Genomic DNA, 18,996 nt, shown 5'->3' on the forward strand with positions numbered 1-18,996 from the left:
AGCACTGAGTAAATTTCAAAACAACAGCTCTCCTTAAGAATCTTTTTTCTCCTTCATCTTACCATCCTAACCATCTTTAAGTGTATAGCTCCATAGTATTGTTGAACGACAGATCTCTATAAGTTTTTCATCGTGCAAAGCTGAAACTCTATAATCATTGAATAATACCCCATTTTCTTCTCCCCCCAGCCCCTGGCAACTAGCTTTTTACTTTCTGTCTCTACAAATTTGACTACTTTAAGTTTAAGTACCTCTTATATATGGAATCATTCAATATTTATCCTTTTTTGAATGGCTTAATTCACTTAATGTAATGTCCTCAAGATTCAACCATGTGATAACATGTGATAGAATTTCCTTTTTTAATAGGCTGAATTATAGGAAAAGGCAGCATGCAGATACTACGTTTTCTTTATGCATTTATCCATTAGTAGACATTTTGGTTGCTTCCACCTCTTGGCTATTTGCATAACGGTGCAATGAATACGGTGTGCAAACATCTCTTTGATATCACCATGATTAAGTGTTCCACTTTAACTTGTTGTGCAGGGAATGTTCCATTTTGATCACCAGCTTCCCTAGTTTTAGTCTTCAAGGTGATAATCCAATACCTTATCATGAAAGCTGCTTTAGCTACTGTCTAGGATGAAGCAGAAATCAATAGTTTTTTTCCCTGGAATAATAAGCTGGAAAAAAGTTAGACTGGGGTATCTTACTCTGTTTTGTGCTGTTATAGCAAAATATCTGAAACTAGATAATTGTACATGAACATAAATCTGTTTCTCACAATTCTGGAGGTTGGGAAGTTCAAGATCAAGGTGCTGACATCTTGTGAGGCCCTTCTTGCTCTGTCATAACATGGTCAAAGGCAACACATAGACGTGAAAGAGAGGAAAGGGGGCCAAACTTATGCTATTATAAGGAACCTACTACTGCAATAATGGCATTAATCCATTTATGTGTGTACAGGCCTCATGACATAATCACCTCTTAGAGGTCTTACCTCTCAACACTGTTTCACTGGGAATTAAGTTTTCAACATAGGAACTTTGGGGGAAACATTCAAACCATAACGTTGTGTCCCTTTCCCCCAAAATTTATGTCCTCCTCACATGCAAAATACATTCATTCCATCCCAATAGCCCCCAGAGTTTTAACTTGTTCTGGCATCAACTGATAAGTCCAAAGTCCAGAGACTTATGTGAATCAGATATGGGTGAGACTCAAGACATGATTCATCCTGAGGCAATTCCCTTCCAGCTGTAATATGGTGGTGGGACAGTGATAGGATAGACATTACCATAGTGAAAGGGAAAAATAGGCAAGAAGAAAGGAATAACATGCCTCAAGTAAGTCCAAAACCCAACGGGGCAGACATTAAATCTTAAGACTCCAGAATAATCTTTCACTCAATGTGCTGCCTCCTGGGTACACTGGAGTGGGGTTAAGTGCCCAAAGCCTCAGGCAGGCCCAATCCCATGGCTTTTCTGGGCTCAGCCCACATTTCAGCTCTCATAGATTAGAGCCTCTTGTCTGCAGCTCTCTCAGGCTGGTATTGCATGCTGGCAGTTCTAGGATTTCTGCAATGGCCTCACTCTCATGGCGCCACTAGGCCATGAGAGTCTCCAGTGAGGACTCTCTTCAGTGTCTCCATCCCTGCAATAGGTCTCTGCCTGGGACCCTAGGCTGTCTGCAGCATCCTTTGAAATCTAGGTGAGGGAAGCTATGCCTTCACAGCTTGTGCATTCTGTGCACCTGCAGAATTAGCACCACATGGATGCCACCAGTGTTTTCCATGTGCACCCTCTGGTGCGGTGGCCCAAGCTGCACCTGGGTTTGCGTGGGCCACAGCTAGTGTGGCCAAGGAGCACTGCACAGGAATGTGGGGAGCAGCCCTGGGCAGCAAATGCTGTGGTCCCTTAAACTCCTCTCTGCAAACCTGGCCCTCAAGGACCTAGCTTGTCTGAAAGATCTCTGAAGTACCTTTGGAGTCTTTCTCCCATTGTCTTAATGAATAGCACCTGGCTCTCTTTCAGCCATACTCTCTTTAGTACTAATCTTTTTAGCAAACGGTCACTTGGCCACAGCCTTGGTTTACACTCCCAAAAATGCCTTTTCACTCTTTACATGGCTGAGCTGCAAATTTTCCAAGTCTTTCTGCTCTGTTTCCCTTTTAATTATAAATTCTGCCTTTAAACCATTTATTTCCTCTTATATATATTTAAAAGTAGCCATGCAACTTCTTAATATTTTGCTTATAAATTTCTTCCACCAGGTATCCTAGTTCATCACTCTGAAGTTCTGCCTTCCATAAAGCCCTTGGGCATCAACACAGTTCACTCAAGTTATTTGCTACTTTGTAACAAAGATGGCTTTTATGCCAGTTTTCAACACCTTGTTTCCCATTTCCATGTGATACCTCACCAGAATTGCCTTTACTATTCATATTTCTACCAACATTCGATCATTCATGACCACCTAAGTAATCTCTTAGGAGATTCAAACTCTTGAAAGCTCTTCTTTTCTTCTGAGTGCTATTAATGGCATCGTCCTTAACACTCCATTCATGGCAATACAGGCTTTCTCTAGCCCATTCCTTCAGACTCTTCCAGCATCTGTCCATTGCCCAGTTCCAAAGCCACTTCCACATTTTCAGGTATTCGTTATAGCAGCAACCTCACTTCTCAGTACTAATTTTCTGTCTTTGTTTTGTGCTACCTGAGACTAGGTAATTTATAATGAACAGAAATGTATCTCTCACAGTTCTAGAGGCTGGCATCTGGTGAGGGCCTTCTTGCTGCATTATAATATAGTGGAAAGCATTACATGGGTAGGAAAGAGAGTGAAGTAGGCCAAACTCATTCTATGCCCAAGATAAAGGCATTCATTCATTCATGAGTGCAGAGTACTCTTGATGTAACCACCTCTTAGAGGCCTCACCTCTCAACACTGTTGCATTAGAGTTTTGAGTTTCCAACATATGAGCTTTAGGGGACATATCAAATTATAGCATGGGGAGACCAAGATAAATGAGAAAGAGCTGGATCAAGCTCTTAGGGAAGGACACTGACACAGACTTCGACCTGTCAGTACAGATATTGGACAGAGTGGGATCATGTGGACACAGTCAGTGGTTGCTGGAGAGCTTTGTCATGTGGCAGCACTGATCATTCATGGCCTAGGGCCAGCAGATGGAGAGGACCTGTGAGTAACAGTATGGCAGAAATATTAGGCTCTTTCTTATATTAGAGAATTAAGCTGAAGGCTTCATGCCTCTGCTGCTCACTGGATTTCCCCAAAACAAGTGATTTAGTGTTATATTTTTATCAGTTAATTTATCCAGATGGTTCATAGGTTAGAAATATCATTTTAGAGTTCCAGGTCATAGTTAAATGCTGAGCTCTTTCCACTCTGGGTAATGGAGAAAGTCCAAGATTGTATCTAGAAGGGGCCCATGGCACTCGGTGAAGCCCGTAGAGCCAACCTTTACTCCAGAGCTGTCAGCTCCTCTGTTCCCCGGGCTTCTTAGTCACATTCACTGCCTAATGCATCCCCCTTAGCTCTCATTTTACCCTGATTCCTCCCTTAGTCCTTCCATTAAGCCACTTCTTTGCATCTTAATTTATTTCCCCTTTCTATAGCTATCCTCTAATTTCTTTTTAATGCATTTATTTCCCATCTTATATTTAAAAATATTTAAGGTGGTCATTCAGAGAGACACAGGGTACAACTACCCTTAAAAATTAAATAGGTAGCTGGACATGGTGGTTCACACCTGTAATCCCAGATTTTGGGAGGCCGAGGTGGAAGGATCGCTTGAGCCTAGGAATTCAAGACCAGCCTGGGCAACATAGTGAGACCTTGCCTCTACTAAAAGTAAAAATTAAAAAAAAAAAAATAGCCAGATGTGGCTGTGTGCACCTGTGGTCCCAGTTACTCAGGAGGCTGAAGCAGTAGGATCACTTGAGCCTAAGAGGTCAAGGCTGCAGTGAGCTCTGATCATGCCACTGCATTCCAGCCTGGGTCACAGAGTAAGACCCTGTCTCAAAAATCCAAAAAAAAAAAAAAAAAAAAAAAAAAAAGACAAAAATAAAATAGGTAAGGAAATCAGGCAATGGGGGAAAAGGAATAAGTTGTGTGTGGCCAAGTGTATGGTTACTGAAAAAACGAATACTGTGTGGTCTTCTGCAATTCCTAGAGTCCCCTGACTTTGGTTCCAAGCTCCTCTGCTGACAGAGTAAAGACAGGAATATAATCAATTAATGTGATCCATATTGAAGGCTAGGAATAGATTGGTTGTGCAGGTACATTCTTGCTGGTTCTTGAGACTGAGCACAATTTATCTTGTGGATCCTTACAAAGGAAACACTCTGGGTAGAAAGTTTAGAATTAAGTCTCAGGTTGAGGTAGCTCTTTGGCATTTTTCTGAATAAGTGAAACAAAGAAATTACAGACTCAGTTGTGGGTTTTGTGTGTTTGTTTGTTTGTTTTTGGATTGGTGTATGGGCAATACTGGTCATTAATAATTTTAGGAAAGTCCTTGATGAACACTACTTCAGCATGAGTCTGAAAGTTCAGTGTGTGTGTGTGTGTGTGTGTGTGTGTGTGTGTGTGTGTGTGTATGATGTCTGTAAGAGCCAAGAGTGCTGCTGTGTTAACCCTGCTGTCTAGTCTTAAAAATTTGAGTTGACAAAGAAAAAGGAGACATTGACCCATCTTTAATTTGAAAGATGTTTGCATGTGCCTCACATAATGTTAACACTTAAAACAGTTGGCAAACTTGAATACGAATCCTGTGCCAAGAACTTACACATTTTCTGCTTTTCACTTAAGAATACAACCCCGCATCATCGAATTGTATAATATCAGTTTTGCCAATTAGGTCCCTACTGATGCCATAGGTGTCTCTCACTGCCATTCAGCTATTCATTTCAGGGCATGTTTTTTGAAAAGCGCTTGTGACCTTTGTCCATTTTTATTGTCATTGCAATGATAATGCCAGCTTTGCAATATTTCCTGGCAGGAGAACGTCAAACAATGTGAGGAGGAAGAAGCGAAATAGGAAATATCCTTTAAAATGAGTGAGGCAATGAACTTAGGAAAAAATTAGTTGAATTTAATTTCCCTCTGACTCAGTCCCTACATCTGCTCCAGGCTCATCCAACACTCACTAGTACCCTCCCTTCTTATTACCAGGTAGTTTCTATCTTCTTCAACCCCAGGTAGTTCTACAAAACACAAATATCAGCCAGACTCAGATATCCAGATTCCACCCAGTGATGGGTTCTCAACAAAAAACAAACCAACAGCGGGCAAGAAAGGCGAGCCAAAGGGTCGCTCACTGTATTCAGACCCCATTACCCCCTCAGTGTTCACTTAGACCATGGCTGTGCAACTTAGCCACCTAAGTGTTGCTGCACAGCCCACAGCACTAGTGTCTGTTTCTGTGTTCTTAGTTTGAAAATTGCCTGCCTGTGGGCTGAAAGTGCTCCCGATTTTAGCATTTGTTTTGAGCCACATCTGCCCACTCGTCCTGCAGGCAAAGCTGTTTGCAAGGAGCCTGATCAGAAGTGAATATGCCAGAAGGAATTCTCCCCTCAGCCCCCAGTGCTGGCATGGTTTCTTCTCTCTGTAGGTGCCTGTTAGCTTACAGGATTCTTCTTTGCTTTCCTGTTCTTTCTTTTTTTTCTTTTAATTATTATTATTATTTATTATTATTATTATTATTATACTTTAAGTTCTAGGGTACATGTGCATAATGTGCAGGTTTGTTACATATGTAAACTTGTGCCATGTTGGTGTGCTGCACCCATCAACTCGTCAGCACAGTCAGGTTCTGTCCAGCTTTCTCATTGGGAAATTTCCTGGGTTCAGTGTAATTGCTGTCTAATGATTTTCTCATTTTCCTGAGATGACTGAATGGTTGAATCAGATCAAGGACGTGCATTTGATATTCTGCTCATTCTTACAGAGCAGATGCCTTCCATTACTGAATTTTGGGGGAGTTATTTAGAAAATAATAAAACCGACAGCTAAGCACTGATTTTTTTTTGTCTGCATCTTGCATCGTTGCCAGCTTTACTGTAATTATGTCATTCAGAGAAAGATTCTAACCATTTCCTTTTCCTGGCCCCTTTGTGTTTAAAAAAGCAAAATTGTGGCCATATTTCTAAGCGGATAAGTCACATGCAAGTATAAAAATGGCCTTATATGAAGTCATTAGGGGTTTTTGAAAGTTTGCTGAGTGAAATCTTGAATGGAATGGCAAAGCAAAGTAGTTCTGCTGACAGGATTAATGTACAATTAGTAGAGGTGACACTAAGCTTTTATCAGTGGGAATTAATGAAAAACCCAAGGAGAATGGAAGAATCGTTGGAAATTTATTACATTTTTGTGATATTTTTCTCTGAAAGCACATACACAAAGTTGTAGTCTTACCTGCTTAATGAATCAGTGGAAGGGGCGTAGAAACATCATTAGCAATGGTCTAACAGTGACCCTAAAATGATGTCTGTGTTATTCTTGGGATGTTAGCTGCAGCAAAGAAGCTCAAATGACCTTAAACCCTCCCAGTGGTTCATTTAAAAAGTTTTCACTTGCTTCCTGCTGATCTGTAGCTCTAGCTCAGAGATACCCAGTAGAATTTTCTGGGAGGATAGAAATACTCTATATCTGGGCTGTTCGATACGATAGCCACTAGCCACATGTGGCTACTGAGCACTCAAAATGTGGCTAGTGCAAGTGGGAAGCCAAAATGATAATTTAACTTTAGTTAATATAAATTTACATAGCCACATTTGGGTAGTGCTGTCATTTTGAACAACATGGCTTTAGATCCCTGGGCCCCCGGAAATCCCTGGTGAGGGCCACATTGATAGAGATTCAAACTTTCTTTGGTTTAGGGGACAACATAGGCAAAGAACTTGTGAAGTTCTGGTTTGTAATCCCAATCTGATTTTTAACCTGAAAAAGTCATCTTTCCCCACTCTGAGAAAGCAAAAACATTTGGAAGGGCAGGGGATCCACCACATACCCCTGTTCGTTTTAACATCTGCTGCTTCATTCAACAGAAGGGGCTGGCCGGGGTCAGCCAGGCCCAACAGGGTCAAGACAGGGTTAGAGAAGATCCTTATTTAGATTTAGTGTCATCAGCACTTGACTTGATTTCATATTAAAGCCCTTTAATGAAATGCTTATTATCTGTAATGAACTTTTGTTTCCATGCATGATACTGACAAGAAGCTCTTGAATTCATGGCCTAGTTGTTAAAATTCATGATGTTTTCAAACAGCAGTCCTAGAGTCTGCACCGGCGGACCGAGCAGGAGTGGAAAGCTCCCCTGCAGCGGACACCACAGAACTTTCACCTTGCAGATCCCCCTCAACTCCCCGGCACCTCCGCTATCGCCAGCCTGGAGGTAAGAGCTCAAGAGGGACTCAGAAATAGAAACGTGAAAAATTATTTCTAGCTTCTGAACCTTTCCTTTGCCTGATTGTTTCACTGCCAAAATAATTTTTTTAGTCTTACTGAAAATTAATTGGGAGCAAATATAGTTGGCCCTTTGTATCCGTAGGTTCCACATCTGTGGGTTTCGTATCTGCGAATTCAACCAACCACCCATCAAAAATATTTGGCAGAAGAATAAAGCTTCTGTACTGACCATGTACATACTTTTTTTGCTTGTCATTATTCCCTAAACATTATAGTGTGACAGTTATTTACATAGCATTTCCATTGTGTTAGTTACTATAAATAATCTACAGGTGATTTAAAATATACAGGAAGAGATGCATAGATTATATTCAAATACTACACGATTTTATATCAGGGACTTAAGCATCTATGGATTTTGGTATCTGAGGGAGATCCTAGAACCAATACCCCACAGGTAACAAGGGATGACCGTAATGTTACTGTAGGACCAAGTGGTGGAAAAATAAATGATTAGAGAAGATGTCATTAGTCTAACCAATATTTGTTTAGTTCCATCATTGCATTGCATTTTGTGAGGAGTAATGTGAATCAAAAGACTCTTCTTTAGATGTTGGCTAGCTGAAGAATCTCAGTGCTGGGTTTACCAAAATGTTCCCAGTTTCTGATATATTACCATGAGTCCCAATGTAGTCTATACGAGTGAACTCATCTGGGCATCACAATTTGGGGATACCTTGTTAATAATATTATTTCATCTAAAGGTCCAGGTACATGGGACTCCAGTCATCATTCTTACTAGTGGCAGAAACTGGCATATGTATTTTGATATATAGTTAAGAAAATTGTACAGCATTACTCCATAATTTGTTTGAGAACACAATAAATGTCCTCTAATTGGAGAAAAAAAAAATCAGAACAAAAGGTAGAAATATTTTAATTATCTCCCATTTTCCCTGCTGCTCAAATAAATATATCCAAATAACAGTTGTTTTGAAATGTTTGCTTTTCTCTTCTTAAGCCAATTATTTCAAGTCAGAACAGAAAATTACACAATTATGAAACCAGATTCACCCCAAGTAACCCAAATGAAAAGGCTTTTTTTTTTTTTTTTTTTTCCCCCGGAGACTGAGTCTTACTCTGTCGCCCAGGCTGGAGTGCAGTGGCGCAATCTCGGCTCACTGAAACCTCCGCTTCCTGGGTTCAAGTGATTCTCCTGCCTCAGGCTCCTGAGTAGCTAGGATTATAGCCGCGTGCCACCACGCCCAGCAGTTTTTGTAATTTTAGTAGAGATGGGTTTTCACTTTGTTGGCAAGGCTGGTCTCAAACTCCTGACCTCAGGTGATTCACCCTCCTTGGCCTCTCAAAGTGTTGAGATTACAGGCATGCGCCACTGCGCCCAGCCTGTAGAGGCATTTTTGACTCTCACAGGCATGCTTCGAATAGGGCATTTTAGCAAAAGATAATGTATATGGCTCCAAATGGTTATCGGTGGCCTTGGCAACTTGGTAGAAGCTATTGTCATTGCCATGAGCTCTGAGAGCAACTAGGAGGGTCTGAGTCCGGCTGTTGTTAGAGATCTGCCTTCATGGATATTAGCACTTGGGGCTTTCAGTTATGGGTTACCCTGCCATTTGGGTGTTTCTGGTAAATGAAGGTGACAAATTAGACTTTCCTGGCTTGTCGTGGTACTACTATGGAATGAGCCAGATCTCTCTATTCTTCTTAGGGCTTTGGTCAGTCCAGGTTTTGGCAACTCCCTTGACCATTGCCACATAGGACAGACCCCTTTGACTTCATTATAACCTGGAAGAGTTTGGGACCAAAACCTATGGAAGTAAGGCTCTACCAAGGCAAGAGTTAAATGCTGTTCAAGGTGTTACAATTATTAGAAGTCTACTTTATATTCTCTTTTCATATGTTTATATTCACATATAAAATTTTTAATTCACATAAGGATTATTTGGAAATCCTCATCTTGTTTGTGGATTAACTAAGCCAAATCCTTTGTTTCTTCCCTGATATGACTAAATCATAGAGACACAGAAACATAGGAAGGAGGCCGACACCTGTGATAATATGGAGGACCCAAACGAGGACAGCATCACATATTTCTCTCTAGCTGAAATTTTGCCTGTGTGTCTGTCTACTTGCCACCTTGTTCCAAAATGCAATAAGGCTATTGTGGAAAGAGAAGGTAGAGCTGTTTTATGCGTTTGTGCTTGGGCACATTAAGCAGCTCTTTGCTTCCCCTCTCATGTGTGTATTTATTTTAGGCATGATTGTGAAACATTAGGGCCAAACTCATAAAAGCCCTTCAGGTCAAAATCACAGTGGACTGTTTTCACTAAAAGCCTGAGCGAGGAGAAGCAGCGAGCTTGGCACCAGCACTGCCAAACGCTGTGTGTACAGTCCGAGGAGTAAAAGGGACTGCAAGGTTGCTCAATACATCCTTTTGATTTTAAAAGGGCCACATTTGAACCATCTGTACTGTTAAGGGCGTTCTGAGAAGGAAATTCTATCAGAAGGAAATTCTCTCAGTAACATGATGTGGTATCTTTCTTAAGAATTTTTTTTTATTAAGATATAGTTTACATATCATAAAATTTACCTTTTTAAAGTACATTGTTCAGTCTTTTTTATTTAATATATGTTCACAAGGTCAGGCAGCCATAACCACTACTTAATTCTAGAACATTTTCATCACCCAAAAAGAAACCCTATACATATCAGCCATTCTATACTCATTAGCAGTCACTCTCCATTCCCCCTCCAACCCCAGCAGCCCTAGGCAACCACTAATCTTACTTTCTCCCTCTATGGATTCGCCTCTGCTGGACATTTAACATAAAGGGAATCATATAATATGTGACCTTTTATGATTGGCTTCTTCTTTAACTTGGCATGTCTTCCAAGTTTATCCATGTTCTAGCATGTATTGGAACTTCATTCCTTTTTGTGGCTGAATAATATTCCCTTGTATTTATTTGTTCATCAATTGGTGGACATTTGTCTCTACTTTTTGGCTACTATGAGCAATGCTGCTATGAATATTCACGTACACGTTTGTGTGTAGATGTATGCTTTCGTTTCTCTTGGTTATAGCCCCAGAGTGGAATTCCTGATTTGCAATCTTGTTATTTGCCCGTTAACAGAGATAATACAGGTCATTTGGCCCAGTCCTTCATCCGGTGCAGGAATAAAAATGATGATTTTCGTTGTAGAATATTATCCATTTGCCTCACCATTCCATTTCCTTTATTTTCAAATAACCAGGACAGACGGCGGACAATGCCCACTGCTCTGTTTCACCGGCTTCTGCTTTTGCAATAGCCACAGCTGCAGCAGGACATGGGAGTCCACCAGGTGAGTAGGGGAGCAGCTATGTACAGATAGGTGACCATTTATATGAAGTCAGTGGCCCGTGTTTGCCAGTGTCTTGATGAGACACTCGTCTGCTCTCACACTGGAATCCCAGGACCTTGGGAAGCCGAAGCAGAAGGATTGCTTGAGACCAGTAATTTGAGACTAGCCAGGGCAACATAGAGACCCCATTGCTATAAAAAAATTTTAAAATGAGCTGGGCATGGCTTTGCATGCCTGTAGTCCCAGTTACTCAAGAGGCTGAGGCAGAAAAATCGCTTGAGGTCAGGAGGTTGAGGCTAGAGTGAGCTGTGATCACACTACTGCACTCCAGCCAGGGTGATAAAGTGAGACCCTATCTCAACAAAACAAAACAAAATAAAATAATAATAAGAGAATGCACATTCCTAGCTCTTTCTGAGTCAGTGTTTCTGGGAAGAGACTATCTTTTAAATAAGCATCTTCAGAAACCTCCTTATTTGGCCAGGCACAGTGGCTCACGCCGGTAATCCTAGCACTTTGGGAGGCCGAGGCAGGAGGATCACCTGAGGTCAGGAGTTCAAGACCAGCCTGGCCAACATGGTGAAGTCCTGTCTCTACTAAGAATACAAAAATTAGCTGGGCATGGTGTCATGTGTCTGTAATTCCAGCTACTCAGGAGGCTGAGGCAGGAGAATTTCTCGTTTGAACCTGGGAGGCAGAGGTTGCACTAAGCCAAGATTGCGCCACTGCACTCCAGCCTGTGTGACAGAGCGAGACTCCATCTCAAAAAAAAGAAAAGAAAAAAAAAAAAAAGAAATCCCACCATTTGCAACAATATGGATGAACCTGAAGGACATTATGTTACCTGAAATAAGCCAGGCACAGAAAGGCAGATACTGCATGATCTCACTTATATACGGAATCTAAAACGTCAAACTCATAGAAGTAGAAGGTAGTAGACTGGTAGTTACCAGGGGCTGGTGGGGAGGAAGGGAAGTGGGAAGCTGTTTGGTCAAAGGATAAAAGGTTCAGTTACACAGGAAGAATAAGTTCTAGAGATCAGTTGTACAGCATGATGACTAGTTAAAAATGTACCGCATACTTGAAAATTGTTAAGAGAGTAGATTTCAGATGCTCTCCCACAAAAAAATGGTAAGTGAGGTAACAGATGTTACTTAGCTTGACTCAACCATTCTTCAATATATATGTACATCAGAACATCACATTGTACCCTGTAAGCATATACAATAAAAAATAATCAAATGAATAAGCATAAGCTCCTTCAGGTGAGTCATTCAGGCGGTCTGTGGGTTACAGCTCTGAGAAATTCTTTATCAGAGAAGGCTGTTATTCCTCCTGTGTTGTTTGACAGAGTTCTTCACCCTTTATAACTCAATTACTGAGAACACGTTTCCATTTTAATTGAGTACAATGCTAAAAGCATATGCAAGGTGGGAGGGAGGGCTTGTGGAGTGCGGGGAGCAGATGCGGGGGGCAGCTATTGCTTTAGCTGACTCATAATTCATTTCCAGTAGCTCCACGATTCTTTCTGAGATGCTGTCAGTTAATTTTCAGGGTAAAGAAAAAGTACTTAAAATAAAAGCACAGTATTTTAATAGATAAATATTATATTCATTATCTCTTTCCTCTTCTCTCACATGCAAGGAGGATATTATGTTGAAATAAATCTGTAAGTGGTTTCAGGATGGGCATGGTGGCTTACGCCTGTAATCCTAGCACTCTGGGAGGCCAAGGCAGGCAGATCACCCAAGGTCAGGAGTTCAAGACCAGCCTGGCCAACATGATGAATCCCCATCTTTACTAAAAGTACAAAAATCAGCTGGGCGTGGTGGCGCACGCCTGTAATCCCAGCTACTTGGGAGGCTGAGGCAGGAGAATCGCTTGAACCTGGGAGGTGGAGTCTGCAGCGAGCCGAGATCATGCCATTGCATTCCAGCCTGGATGACAGAGTGAGACTCCATCCCAAAAGTAAATAAGTAAATAAATAAATAATAAATCTTTAAGTGGTTTAAATAGCCTTGTTGCTGTGTCTTCACCTAAACTAAACTTATGGGCTCCAATCATCATGATTTGTAGAAACATGAGAGATGGCATATTTTGCTAATTAGCCATTTTTCACCTTTGTGGTAACAAAGGAGTCCTTTCCAAATATTCTGAACCAGTATTCACAATAGTAACTAGTAGATATTATCAGTATGATTTTTTTTTTTTTTCCAAATTGAGGACCAAAAAGAGATGTTCTGTAATGGACATTAACTACCACAGTGACTTATATATATATATATTTCTCTAAATAAACATTTTGCAGATTGACCACATTCTGTTTCTTCAGCGTTTTGCCATACATGCTTCACTGGAGACATGGTCAGGCAAATTGGGATGTGCTTTGCCCCAGATATTCTTAAAACCTTTCCCCAAAAGTCCCATCAGAATAATACAAAGCAGCCTATAATGGTCAAAATAGCAATCTTGTCGATACAGTTGGCTTCTATGATTGATTACATTCTGTAACAGTGAACATTTGGGGGGAAATAAGGGAGACTTTGCTAGGCTTTCAGCAGAGTTGTTGTCCATTGTGATTTACTAAGACCTTCTCCTGTCTTCTGTTCTTACGAGCTAGCCTGCCTTTGAAAAAGTGAAGGACAAGAGCATCTCACAGATTTCCTAATTTACATATGGTTTGTGAGGGAAAATTAATTTGGAGTTTATTTGAGATGAGCCCATTCCCTATTTGCTGGAGGGTAGGGGGAGGTCCTTTTTTCACCTGAGATTGCAATGAAGATTGAATCATTTGAATGTGCTTTAGAGAATGGTTTTCTGACTCGCTTTCCCAGGCATATTGGGCCAGAAGGAAAAAGTGACCAAAACAGCCAGCTCTTTCTCCCTTTTTGAAAGCCTGCTGCTTTTCTGTTGCCTTTTTTCCTACTTCTCTCCTGCAGTTCAAATAGTCTTAGGAAGAAAACCTTCTTCAGCGAGCTGGCTTCTGGTGGTGCTTTCTGAGGAGGACAGCACGGACTTGCTAACAGACTCAGTCAATGTTGCTAGGTGTTAGTGAGCCTGCACCCTGCATGAGCAGACTGCTCTTTTATGACAGTGCTGTTGATGTTGCCTATCATGCAGTCTGAAGCCACATGATTTGATTTTAGAAGTAGAGGCAATAAGGGATTGGATTCAACAGTGCCCATGGCTCTGCTGTGAAGGCAGCAAGTTGCACAGGGGTCAGTTTCAATGGCTAGTGGCGGTAAGAAAGGGGGTCTCTTTTGGAGTGGAGACCAGTGCACTCTTGGGGCTCAGTTACTCAGAGGAATTGGTCCCTTAGCAGATTTCACCTGCCTGGGAGAACTGGGCAGAGAGCAGAAGGTTGTAATCAGAGCAGAAACAGGGAAGGGCTAAGAAGATAATCTGGATTTATTGGCTAGCCAGGGAGAGCATGGCATTGCCCGGGGAGGGCTAGACCTAGATACCTGGACAGGTGTTCAAAGGAAGAGAGTGCTGGATAAGAGTCAACTCCCAAACAGACTTTTTATCTCCTCTGGGAATCAGGAATTGCCAGCCTAGATGCATCCAGAACCTGGTGAGTTGCAAAGGCAAAGCAGAAGAAAGATTGCATAGACAACTAAACACCCCATGCTTTCATCGGTCTCTGCAGGCTTCCTGTCTGCTTATTCGGCTGTGATACAGATGGACTTGGGGATGCAGCTCTGCTGTGTCCTGGCTCGTAACAGGAAACAAGGTATAGCCCAGTCAACCCTGAGGTCTGCAGAGTGGGTTTCCATGTTTCAGGTTCCTCTGCAGATTCCCTCTTGCTTTAATACTCTCCTAGCCCTTCCCTTGATCCCATCTCCATCAAAATATCTGGCACCTCTGGGTTATTAATTATTATGTTCTCAAACATTAACTCTAGGCATTTGTATATTAAACCATTTCTCTTTAAGTTGCTTAGAAAAATTTCTTACTGTGTTAAAAGGAATTTCAAATGCAATAAAAGGGAGGACAGCAATTTTTTTATTTGCAAGGAGGTCAAGACAAGATATTCCTGCCTGACCCCAGAGGCAAAGAAAACTGATTTTATTTGTGGATGGTGCCCTGTGATCTGTTTGGGATTGCCTGCCCGGCTGCTGGGGTCTCAGCCTGCCTAATTTCCACATGTACTGGAAAAGCCTGGTTTTCAATCTTTTTGGGGGAACGCGGGGACAGAATCTCGCTTTATCACCCAGGCTGGAGTGCAGTGGCGTGATCTTGGCTCACTGAAACCTTCGCCTCCCAGGTTCAAGTGATTCTCCTGTCTCAGCCTCCCAAGTAGCTGGGACTACAGGTGTGTGCCACCACCCCCAGCTAATTTTTGTATTTTTAGTAGAGATGGGGTTTCACCATGTTGGCCATGCTGGTTTTGAACTCCTGGTTTTGAACTCCTGGTTTTCCAAGCCTCCTGTCTACCTTGGTCTTCCAAAGTGCTAGGATTACAGGTGTGAGCCACTGCACCTGGCCTCAATCTCTCTTTCTTCCTTTTTTTTTTTTTTTTTTAAATTAATGAATCAATGACTTTAAAAAAAAAATCTACTGCCTTCCCTTCCCAAAATTGGATGAGTCTCTTCCTTCCATGTCATGCTCCCTTTGTTTACCTGAGTCAGCGCTATCCAGAGAACCCATATCCTGCCCCTCAAAACTCAAGATTTGGATTTTATGCTTTCTGTTAATGTGGTAATGCTTCAGGGAATTTTTAATGGATTTTTATGTAGACCCATAGGTGATACCCAGGATTGTAGTGTTGTGCTTTCACTATTACTTCTGTCTCTGTTTATAGTGTTTCTCTGACAAACACATCACAGGAATGCAGCTTTTAGCAGCATTATTGTCTCATGTTTCCTGATTAATTGCAACTCCCTACCAACACTTTCTATCCTTGCTTTATTTTTTTCCCTCGACACTTATCACTATTTGACATACTATTTATTTTACTAATTTATCTTACTTTATTATCCATTTCTCCAATAAAATGTAAGATCCACGAGGGCAGAGATTTTTATCTATTTTATATACTGCAGTATCCCTGAAATCTAGAGTAGTATTGTACATGTAGTAAATGATTCATAAATTCTTCATGAATTAATGAATCAATGACTGAATCTTCATACTTGCAATAGGGAATATTCAGTGCAGAAAAGAAAAAACTGTACTGTCCATATATTTTTATAGTGCTGTGATGTTTTTAAATTGTTTGTTGTTGTTGTCATTGTTGTTATTTCTAGGGCAAAAGAGTTTTGTCTTATTTCTCCGACTGACCTGGGGAAGTGATATCAGTCTCTTCAAGTCAGCAAGCAGGTTTTGAGTGTCTTGGGTGTTTAGTATCACTTTTTTGGATACCCACAACTCTGAGCTGAGCACCCGGTAGACTTGTAAATAAGCCTCATTGTCTTGGTATTCATTTGATGTAAGACTTTTCCTCGCACTCATGATGGGAAAGTCCTTGAGATATGCCTGGACCTGAGGCCTAAGGTCACCCTAAATGTTTGCTGCCAATCAGAATGCAAGCACTAACTAAACTGTTAAAGCTTCATACTATGATATTAACAAGAATTGATTTTGTGTTGCACTCATACCCACGGAACCAGGCTTTTCTTTCTCTCCAATAGAGATACCATCATTGATCTACAAATTAGGCCCAGTTACAGATGGATCCTGAATTTGTAGGGCTGATGTTTATGCAATTTGGGGAAACACACTTCAAGGAAAATAATATAAAATTATAAATATAAACCTTTAGGGCACCTCCCAGGGAAGGAAGAGGCCCATAGAAATCGAGAAGACCTAAAGCTTAAGCTTTCTTGACTTCCTGATAAATCTGCTTTTGAGTCCAATCCAGAAAATTCTTAGAATCACAACAGCTACAGGAAATTTTGTATGCTGGGGAGTGAGGGTGGGGGCATCAGTGATTGTCAATGAGTCATTAGCCGTCTTTCTTCTAAGTTAGCCCAGAGTCAGGTGGTATAAGGAAAAAAAGCAGAAGATGGCATCAATTAAATATGAACAGTTGACCAGGTGTTAATATGCACACTCTTCTGGTGACGAGTTGGATTAGCTGGTAGTGGTGAGTAGAGCAGAATGATGTATGTATTGCCACCCTGATTTCCTTCCCCAGTGTCAAATAAGCCTCTCCTTCCATAGGGCTTTAACTCTATACAGGATAGGACTGAAACAAAGGATGGTTGATGGTGTTCTTGTGTGCCACCACACTGATTGAAATGTATTTGCAGGCACCTGCTCAAATTTAAGAGCTCTGCATAAAGTGGAAATATAAATGTGTGCATTTCAAATGGCTGCTGATACAGGGAATCTGCAGGTGCAGTTTGGATATAGTTATGATATGAATAGAAATGCAAATTCAATGAATAAATGTATCAGAGCACATCATTGCACTTACTATACACCTGAAGTTGTAGGATTAATTATAGAGTTTATGAAATGATATAAAATGCAGTATGAAAGTGTGAGGTGGGTTATTTTTATGAGAGTAGAAATCATGGCAGTGGAGGTACTATAAGCAACTCCTGATTATCTGTGAGCAGATTATATGTTTTACTGTTCTATGCAAGTCAAAGTAAATTAACAAAGTAGAGGAATGGTTGAATGCACTTACAGGAAAATTAGTGTCACTGTTACAATTGCTTAGGTAAGCAGTGAGTCTTTTACTGGTGGTTACCTGGTACTTGTAAAGTAGATAATTCATAATCTGTTTTATCTTCTGTAAAACCAGTCATGGCATGTGTAGTAAATAGTAGATCTGAGGGTGATGTGAGTTGGGCTTGGATCGGTTTGTTAAAATACTGATATCTGGTCCCACACCTAAAGATTCTGAGTTGATTGATCTGGGGTACATTGTGGGATTAAGGAATTTTTCAAGTTCCCCAGATGATACTAATGTGAAGCCAAGTAGGAAATGCTTGTGTGTGTGTGTGTGTGTGTGTGTGTGTGTGTATTTTACTGAAGTGATGTCAGTTAAGGGTAAAACTTTGGATGTTTCCAAATTTCACCATAGATTTGGATGTAGATGGATTTAATGATTATTTGATTAATTCAGCAGAAGAATGTGGTTAAAACAGTTGTGTAATCTTAACCCACACCCTCAGGCAATTTAGGAAGTATGTCTGGATTTCATTCTACAGTCTAGTATTAATTTACATATTGAGTGTTTTAGGTGTAGATATGGTAGGTGGGCTGGATGTGAGGAGTGCTAGACTGAGTCCTGTGTGTGTCACCTTGGACGGTTTCTCTCTGGGCCTGTTGTTTCATGATGGAAGACTGAGAGCTCAGCTGGTGCACTTGCTGTCCACATGTGATCTCTCAGCCTGTAGCATCAGCATAACCTGGGAACTTACTGGAAAAATAAATTCTTGGGCCACACATCATTCCTACTGAATCAGCATTTCTGAGGGTGGGACACAGCATCTGTCTTTTACAGACTCTTTAGCTGATTCTGATACATACTGAAGTTTGAGAAGCAGTGAACTAGTATAATGTCCAAGCTGCCTTCCCTATTTAAAAATCTGACTCCATATTACTTGTAGTAGACTATATAGTAGATGAAGAACCTAAATTTGAATCTCTTTCCAAACATTAAGTACAACTCAACCTTTATCTTTTGGTAGTTTTTGCACAGTATGCATAATTGATGTTGTTCCAAGTTGTACATTTAAATTCTCACTTTTCTTCATCATTTAAAATATGGAAGGTTGCCTAGAGTTCTGCATCATGTTAGAAAATCTTTTTATCTCGAAGTAATAAAAACTGTTGTAGTAATTTCTCTCTAATTATACTTTTATAACATCTTTATTGAGCTATAATTCACGTACCATACAATTCACCTATTTAAAGCCTACAGTTCAAGCTGGGTGTGATGGCTCATGTCTGTAATCCCAACATTTTGGGAGGCCGAGGCAGAAGGATTGCTTGAGCCCAGGAGTTCAAGACCCACCTGGGCAACATAGTAAGACCCCGTTTATAAAAAAAAATAGCTGCACATGGTGGCACATGCCTGTAGTCCCAGCTACTTGGGAGGCTAAGGTGGGAGGATCTTTTGGGCCTGGGAGGTGGAGGCTGCAGTGAGTCATGATCATGCTCCATTTCAGCCTGGGCAACAGAGTAAGACCACGTGTCTAAAAAAATTAAAATAAATAAATAAATAATAAATTAAAAAGTCTA

The 18,996-nt window shown here is 40.9% G+C and overlaps 1 protein-coding gene and 1 long non-coding RNA gene across 8 annotated transcripts in view; one reads left to right on the forward strand and one right to left on the reverse strand.

The window, feature by feature from the left end:
• RASGRF2 (Ras protein specific guanine nucleotide releasing factor 2) overlaps nt 1-18,996 on the forward strand; it is a 265,347-nt gene that overhangs the window by 152,914 nt on the left and 93,437 nt on the right. For all 4 annotated transcript variants that reach the window (XM_031666740.1, XM_031666741.1, XM_031666739.1 and 1 more), the window contains 2 exons: nt 7,292-7,417; nt 10,708-10,797. In XM_031666740.1, coding sequence (XP_031522600.1) covers nt 7,292-7,417; nt 10,708-10,797 — 216 coding nt within the window. The remainder of the gene's footprint in view (nt 1-7,291; nt 7,418-10,707; nt 10,798-18,996) is intronic.
• Nucleotides 1-18,996, reverse strand: part of LOC103885214 — a 69,123-nt gene that overhangs the window by 13,973 nt on the left and 36,154 nt on the right. The gene's annotated exons all lie outside the window — the stretch shown is intronic.

Source organism: Papio anubis, chromosome 5 (genome assembly GCF_008728515.1).
Source record: "Papio anubis isolate 15944 chromosome 5, Panubis1.0, whole genome shotgun sequence".
Classification (NCBI taxonomy): domain Eukaryota; kingdom Metazoa; phylum Chordata; class Mammalia; order Primates; family Cercopithecidae; genus Papio; species Papio anubis.